Below are 8,315 nucleotides of genomic sequence, written 5' to 3'. Positions count from 1 at the left end.
TTTTTTACTCATATTCAAAATAAAATTTAAGTAGTATATGAAATTTAAATATCTAATACTTATTTAAATAGATAATTAAACTAATTACTCGAAAAATCCATGTTAGTTTTTGGTAGTTCCAACTTAGTTTGTCTATGTATAAAAGTGATCTCATTAGAACGTAATAAAAAAGAGCTCCAGCAGAAGCTTTCCACGTAGAGAGTCTACTGTGCGATTTGCATAGACAATTCATGTGGACCACTGATGGGCCGGGTCCACACTCCACAGTCCACGGTCCACACTCCACACATCTTCCCTTTTCTTTCAAGTTTCAACGATTAATCACAAAAAAATATATATATTATTAATTAATTAATTGCAGTAAACGAATTAAAATCCAAAAGAAGATCAATTAATTTAGCTGTTAGCTTAAGTCAGAAAACGAAACTATCACCAGTTTCCATTTACAATAAGAAGCTCAGTCAGTAGTACACTACACAACTACACACTTTCTCTTTCTCTCTTCTCACTCAACCCAGTCCCCACCATTCTTTAAACCACTCTCACCTTCGTTCATCAACCAACCTAACCAACCTTAAATTCTCACAAAACCAAAAACCCTACCACTACACTATCCTCAACCTCGTCTATGTCATGAGGTTACAATTACATGCACTCCTTTAACTTCTTCCACCACCATTCTTTAATCCCGTTACACACAACTTTTTTTTTTGAGTTGGGGAAATTCGAATGGGTCTCTGCAATTCGAAACCCTACTCGAATCCCACCCGTTCTTCTCGAAATTTCGATCCTCATGGCAATTCTTCAACAGCTAATAATAATGATGGTGCTGGAGCTCATTCCAGCTCCGTTAATGGCGGAAACCCTAGCGCTGACGCACCCAACGACGGCGTTAAGAGATCCCCGTTCTTCCCATTCTACACTCCGAGTCCGGCGCATTACTGGTTCTCCAAGAAGTCGCCGGCGGCGAGATCTCCGGCGACGTCCGACTCCACGCCCAGGCGGTTCTTCAAACGGCCGTTCCCGCCGCCATCTCCTGCGAAACACATAAGGGCGGTGCTCGCCCGGCGGCACGGTTCGGTGAAGCCTAACGAGGCCACCATACCGGAAGGTAGCGAGGCCGATGAGGTGGTTGCGCTGGATAAGAATTTCGGGTTTTCGAAGCATTTTGGAAACAAATTTGAGGTTGGAAGTGAAGTTGGGAGAGGGCATTTTGGGTACACCTGTGCTGCCAAGTTCAAAAAAGGGGAACTGAAGGGGCAGCAGGTGGCAGTGAAAGTCATCCCCAAAGCTAAGGTTTGTGAATTATATTAGCATTCATTTGATGAGATTCTTAGCTGTTAATTTCTCAGTAATTGCAGTTACCTTCGTCTTTTTGAATGGTTTCTTAGATTAGCTTGGTTATGTTGTTAATTTTCTTAAAAAGGGTGTCTTTTGATGGATATTTGATGAAGGAAATCAATGGATCCTCATGAGAAGATCAAGTATCAGAATATACATATTTACACATGAGAAGATCCATGACAATTCTCAGTGGATAATTCGTTGGGAATGTTAATCAGTGTAGTTGTAGAGTTAATGACATGTGTTATGCTTGCCAATGGTGGTGATCATGCATTTCTCCATTTCCGTTAACATATGAAGTTTCTATCCGCGACGACTGATGTATAAGTTTATCCTGTCTAAAATCTCTAAACGTGGCACAATGTTGAGGCGGACATTATGGGATGTTCAAATTATCCAACAGTAATGCTGTGATGTAAGGAAAAAAGTCTTACCACTGGATGGGTTCCCCGAATTAGGCTAGCCTTGGTGAAAATGAAGCAAAGTCACATGGTTCATGTGGCATGTGCAACATATATGTTATCTTTTTGAAATTTATGTAAAATGTATTTTAATTTGTATGTTTTAACTGTAGATGACTACTGCCATTGCAATTGAGGATGTCAGAAGAGAAGTAAAAATATTGAGAGCTCTAACTGGGCACAAGAATCTTGTACAGTTCTACGATGCATATGAAGACCATGATAATGTCTATATAGTAATGGAGTAAGCTTTGATTACATTGCTTATGTAATTTGAATGCTATATTTTATTATTTGTGATCATTTTGCTTATAGTGTCAAGACTCTCTGTCCTTTTCTTCTAGATGATTAAGCAGAAAAACACTTTAATTTTTCTTCATGAATAACGTTTTTCCCCCTCTTAATCTCTTCTGCATCCTGCAGATTGTGTGAAGGAGGGGAGCTGTTAGACAGAATCCTATCAAGGTATCTGTCTTTCTTTCTTCTTCTTCCTCTATGTGTGTGTAAATTCTTGTGAGTTTCCAATATTTGGTTTCTGATGATGGAAATTTGGTATACACAGAACTGAGTTGAAGAGACAAAAAATTGTGTTTCATGGCTAATGGATATCTCTCTATGTACACAGGGGTGGAAAATACACTGAGGAAGATGCAAAGGCTGTCTTGAGACAAATATTAAATGTTGTTGCGTTTTGCCATCTGCAGGGTGTTGTACATCGTGATCTTAAACCTGAGGTAAAATTATATTCACAATTTCGGTAGTTGTTTTTCTTCTCCTGCATCAGAATATTGAGCCTAGGCCATGTTGCCCAATATATCTTTCGCGTTAGAAAAAAGATGTTTGTTTCCATTTTATGTTAAACAAGATGGGTAGGAGACAGCAAATTGTAGGCTCTAGTGAAGGATTTTCTCATTAATTGATGTACTCCTATACTCTTGCATGACATATTTCTAATATTGTTATGATTTTGTTTCATGTGGTATGTGGATGTTATTTTCTTATTCTTATCAAGCATTATATTCTAAGGATTGCTAATTTTTGGATCAGAACTTTTTGTTCACATCTAAGGATGACAACTCGGAGCTAAAGGCCATAGACTTTGGGTTGTCAGATTTTGTTAAACCAGGTATATTTTGATTTCATTCATGCATGTTGCATGCCATTTACTATCTTGGAGTTGCTTTATATTTTACTTTTTGTTGTGCCTTTCAGATGAAAGGCTTAATGATATTGTTGGTAGTGCGTATTATGTGGCTCCTGAAGTTCTACATAGAGCTTACAGTACCGAGGCTGATATCTGGAGTATTGGAGTCATTGCATATATTTTATTATGTGGCAGCCGTCCCTTTTGGGCCCGAACTGAATCTGGTATCTTTCGTGCTGTATTGAAAGCTGATCCAAGTTTTGATGAACCTCCTTGGCCTTCTCTGTCAGCTGAGGCAAGGAATTTTGTTAAGCGACTATTAAATAAAGATCCACGGAAAAGAATGACTGCAGCACAAGCATTGAGTGAGAATCTCAGTAAATCACTGGAGGTTCCCATGATTTATTATATTTCTATTTTGTTGCTTACTATTGTATGTCACAGGTCATCCATGGATTAAAAGCAACAAGGATGTAAAAGTACCCCTGGATATTCTAATATTCAAGCTCATGAAAGCATATATGCGTTCCTCATCTCTACGAAAAGCAGCTTTAAGGGTGTGTATATGTATATAATAAAAATTTGTATTCATTTAATGTTTATATTCTTTTCGAATGAGTTGATTATCTTATCATGAAAATGCTCTTTGGAAGTATGAACTAAAGACATGACAAGAAGTTTTATTTATGCATTTTCTTTCCAATATTGAAGGTGACTGAAGCATTGCACTTTTAGGTGCTTCTTTTCTTTGTTATGTAATGCTCTTTTGCTTTCAACTGATCACACTATACATTAAGCTTCTCAATAACTAAGCAGAATATTATTGTGATGGGCACCAACACAGGCACTGTCCAAGACGTTAACTGTAGACGAGCTATTTTATTTAAAGGAGCAGTTTACACTTTTGGAGCCAAACAAAAATGGAACCATTAGCCTGGAGAACATCAAAGCGGTTAGTGTTGTTTCAAATTCTTTTTATATACTTGGTTAAGATGATGGTGTTTGCCATCTCACAAATTTGACATGGTCAGGCCTTGGTGAAAAATGCAACAGATGCTATGAAGGAGTCACGCATTCCTGACTTCCTTGGATCAGTGAGTTTTATGATTTAACTCTAGAAATGCTTCCGTAAATTATTCAAATAGAATATGTACCAACAGTGCTTACTGATTAAAATGAATTTGGGTCGCAGCTTAATGCATTGCAATATAGGAGGATGGATTTTGATGAGTTTTGTGCAGCTACACTTAGTGTTCATCAACTTGAAGCACTTGACCGGTGGGAGCAACATGCACGGTGTGCCTATGAACTTTTTGAAAAGGATGGAAACAGGGCTATAGTCATTGAAGAGCTAGCTTCGGTATGTTTAATTTGACCACGATCATAGCTTATGCATACATGTCTTCGTACAAACAATGTGAACATGATGATTTTACATGTGACAATATTTACTGTGTCCGAAATATGCACTGTGACTTCGTTTTTTCCCCCCCTCCGATCATGATGTCATTCATGACTCGATGCCCATTCTTAAGTTTCCTCCTGAGTAGACATTGCACGAAACCAGTTGAAGTTGAAGTTTATGGGCTAACTATGACCTCGTTTTATAGTCATGTAAATGCATTTCTGATCAGTGATTTTAACTATATTATCAGGAGCTTGGCCTTGGCCCATCTGTCCCTGTTCATGCTGTTCTTCATGATTGGATTCGGCACACTGATGGTAAGTTAAGCTTCCTTGGATTTGTGAAATTGCTGCATGGCCCATCTCGAAGTCTTGTAAAAGCTCAGTAGAAACATCGAAACACCTGAATCTCCACGGAATATCGAACGCTGCTGTCAACTAAAGTGATTGATCTGGCTAATTAAATACTAATTGATATCACGTTCATACCCCTATCAAGGGATTGCGTGTTACATTATGGCTCGGCATATATCATTAGTGTCTCGGGTTATTTAATTAACACTTGGAGCAGGGTTGAAGGTGCTCCTATAGCATTTGTATTTCCCACTGTAAAGGTGTAGTGTGTTAAGTTGCAGGTGAGAAATATTACTGATTGTTATTAGAATGTCACAATATATTGTTGTACGTTGTAACAAGGACTAAGATTCACAATGAAGTGTATAAGCTACACTTACTAGGTAACATTTTGCGTCGGCAGTTGGAGTTTTGTTATGCATCCAAATATTTTTATTAAGTCCAACTAAGATAGTCCAAATCCAACAAAAATCATTCACGTGGTCATACATGTGCATGAAATCACGCATCTTCTTCCTTATGTTAAAAATAACATTAAAATTTTTGAATCTGTGACAGAAAATTTTTAGTTTTGATACAAGAAATTATTTATTTTAATATCAATTTCTCAAAATTCTGGATTTGAAGCTAAAGTTTTTTTTTCTTATTCTTCTTTCTTTTTTTTTTCTTCATGCAGAATTTTTGTGTTTTTATGTATATAGTTATGTAGTTTTTTTTCAAAAATTTATGTTCATTTTATTGTTATAAAAAAAAAAGATTGCATAGTTCTTTCTTTTTTTTTATATTCTTATTAGAGGATAAACAATAAAAATTATGTGTAAAATAAAAAGAACTATGAAAACAAGAAGGGAGAGAAGGAGGAGTTGTTTGAGAAAAAGCATAAAACAACAAAATAGGACCGAAATTTTTTAATCGCGACACAGGAATTTTTTTAACTTTGACATTGAAATTTTTTAACTGTGACACATAAAATAGAATGCTGCAATTTTTTTGCTTCTTCTTCTTACTCTGTCTTTCTTCTTTTTTTGTGCAAAATTTCTATGTTTTTATTTATAGAGTTATGTATTTTTTCTTTAATTTTCTATGTTTATTGTCAAAAAGGATAAAGTAAAAAGATAAAATAAATAGTATAATTTTTTTTATTTGTTTGATTTTTTTGTTTTAATTCTTCTTAGAAGGTTGTTAACTGTGACATAAAAGTTACTTAACTCACATCGAAATTTTTTAAACATGATGCAAGATAGAATGTTGTATTTTCTTTTTTTCTTTTTCTTATTCTTCTTTTTCTTCTTTTTTCTTCATGTAAAATTTATGTCTTTTTATTTATAAAGTTATGCATTTTTTTTTAAAATTTTTTGTATCTATTGTCAAAAAGAATATATCAAAAAATAAAAAAATTGTATAATTCATTCTTTTTAACTTCTTTTTTTTTGTTTGATTTGTTTCCTTTTTACTTTATTTAAATACTAAAACCAAACGACATCATTTAACCCTATGTTTAGCATGGCAAGTCAGAGTTAGTTCACCATTCTGTTCGTTAACTCAGCACCTAAAAAGGTCTAGGAACTAATATAGTATCTGGAGCTGAATTTTAGGGACTAATATAGTAAATTTTGAATCTGAAAAATTAGAAGAATAAAAATCGTGAATTTCAGAAACCACTGTAGGAATTTATTTATGTTGCTCGGTTGTGATACTTCATTGCATACTCTTGTATAAAACCGTAAACCCATAATGGTGAGACTTAGGTCCCTGAAGATTTAGACTTTAGACTAACTAGTCCGTTAAAAAAAAAGGTACCAATTTGGTCAACCAGGATAGCAAATGGTGGGCACATTTTATTAATTCATCGACTAAAACGTAACAGTTATGCTTATATGTACCATTAATTACTTTGACGTGTTTATCTATGAAAGATAGTCATGTAGATAACAACTTTTGGAGCGAAACTTCACTTGTTTTGATAGGATTTGTGATAAATAGAGAGTAGTTGATAAAAGATATATGAAAACTCAAAAGATAATAAATATTTCACTGTCTAAAACTACATCGTTTTTAGCTCATGTGACAGTAACGAGACATGCACCACTGTAAATAACAAAATACATGGACAATTCTATTTTGTTTCGTACTATTCATTGACAGAAGGACATACATGTCCACTGTTTACTATCTCAGAGGACCTAATTGGTACTTTTTTTTTCAAAGACTAGTTAGTCCAAAGTCAATATCTTGGATAATCTAATTGTCACTTTACTCTATTTAAATTAATTTATGTAAAAATAACTCACATTGCCTATGTATGACAACATGGATGGAATAAAATAAAAATAAAAAGTCTCATTCTCTTTTTTTTTTTCTGGTCTTGCTCTCATTTTTTTTTGTTTGCACCAGGGTATCCATCAGGCCGGAAGCCCAATAACTAATCCCTCGGGTACTGCAGAGGCAAAGTGGTCTTGCTCTCATTTATTCTTAAAGCACCTAATAAATTCGAACAGAGAGGCCTTTTTATTTGGTAAGGGGCTGAAGCCCAAAGAGAGAGTAAGCAAGGTATTAAAGGAGCCCAAGAAAAAAGTCAAAGCCCAGTTCTATAGTCAGCTGTTTTTCAATATTTTTGAAAAGTTCTGACAAAAAATACATTTTTCAAAAGTAATTTATACGCGGGCGTGCGAGCGTGTGATGACATGGATGCTGGTAGAGGAAAGCGCGCAGTGATTGTGATCTCTTCCGAAGAAGAAGAAGAAGAAGAAGAAGATGAATATGAGGAAGACTCGGGCGACGGGGACGACGATTACACCGATCGCGATGACTCGTCCGAATCCGATGACACTGGCAATGGTCACAACGATGACGGGGACGATGATGAGTCCCTCTCCAACAAAGTCGTCGCCCTCCTTCGAGGTTTTGGGTTTTTAGGGTTTTCAGTTTTATTTATCTATTCATTAATCAACTTAAATGCTACACTATATAGTAAATAGTGTGTTAACTGATATCAGTTTTTCGATTTGGCAGAAGGAAATGACATAGAATCGTTGAAATTGAGAGAATGCAAAGCCTATTTGCGAAAACACGGCCTCAGGATATCTGGGACTAGAGCTGTTTGTGTTGCGAGGATACAGGAGCATTGGGGGTAACTCCTTTCTCCATTTCATGCAACCCATTGTGTTGAATATAATTATCTAAAGCAATTATGAGTAAATAAGCTTCGTGTTAGGTTTGAATGTGATTCTAGGTTTAGGAGTTCAGGGTGGGTGGTGGAATGAGTTTTATGTGTGAGACATATAGCTGTAACAATTGGAAAATGTCTGTCGATTAAGGACAGTTAGACAGTGTATGAAGCAATTTGAGGGGAAAGGAAATTTTATATGAAATGGCAAAGCTATTGATGATTTTGTAGGTATCATCATTTCCTGTTTTTAAGTGTTTTCAAGTTACATTTGAGGGACAAGAGTAATTTTAGTAAATATATTTCTTATAACTAATTATTTATAAGAATTAAGAATATACACCCTGAAGATTTTAATGCAAATGAATTGTTCCCTTGGCAAGTGACTCTTTTGATATCTCAGGTTAAAAGATGGAAACGGATACAATCTCTACCCGAGATC

General features: G+C 35.4%; 2 protein-coding genes across 4 annotated transcripts in view; both read left to right on the top strand.

The window, feature by feature from the left end:
* On the top strand, positions 424–5,119 carry LOC107642792 (CDPK-related kinase 5). 3 transcript variants are annotated; one of them, XM_021122971.1, is made up of 12 exons: positions 1,018–1,296; positions 1,455–1,759; positions 1,919–2,049; positions 2,229–2,270; positions 2,431–2,539; positions 2,853–2,931; positions 3,018–3,314; positions 3,394–3,506; positions 3,794–3,901; positions 3,981–4,043; positions 4,142–4,309; positions 4,605–5,119. In XM_021122971.1, exons 3-12 carry the CDS (start codon positions 1,919–1,921, stop codon positions 4,740–4,742), a joined length of 1,248 nt encoding a protein of 415 aa, XP_020978630.1. In that variant the 5' UTR covers positions 1,018–1,296; positions 1,455–1,759; the 3' UTR covers positions 4,743–5,119. The 3 variants fall into 3 exon arrangements, with proteins under 3 accessions (XP_020978629.1, XP_016201752.1, XP_020978630.1); XM_016346266.2 differs by lacking the exon at positions 1,455–1,759 and having other exon boundaries at positions 730–1,296; XM_021122970.1 differs by lacking the exons at positions 1,455–1,759; positions 3,018–3,314 and having other exon boundaries at positions 424–1,296.
* The window catches only part of LOC107642791 (zinc finger CCCH domain-containing protein 62), a 2,712-nt gene continuing 1,758 nt past the window's right edge, over positions 7,362–8,315 (top strand). Inside the window, exons 1-3 of the mRNA XM_021122969.1 lie at positions 7,362–7,608; positions 7,720–7,837; positions 8,277–8,312. Coding sequence (XP_020978628.1) covers positions 7,392–7,608; positions 7,720–7,837; positions 8,277–8,312 — 371 coding nt within the window. The 5' untranslated portion in view covers positions 7,362–7,391. The remainder of the gene's footprint in view (positions 7,609–7,719; positions 7,838–8,276; positions 8,313–8,315) is intronic.

The sequence above is a fragment of the Arachis ipaensis genome, chromosome B05, assembly GCF_000816755.2.
Source record: "Arachis ipaensis cultivar K30076 chromosome B05, Araip1.1, whole genome shotgun sequence".
Lineage (NCBI taxonomy): Eukaryota > Viridiplantae > Streptophyta > Magnoliopsida > Fabales > Fabaceae > Arachis > Arachis ipaensis.
This window is presented reverse-complemented; position numbering and strand designations above follow the sequence as displayed.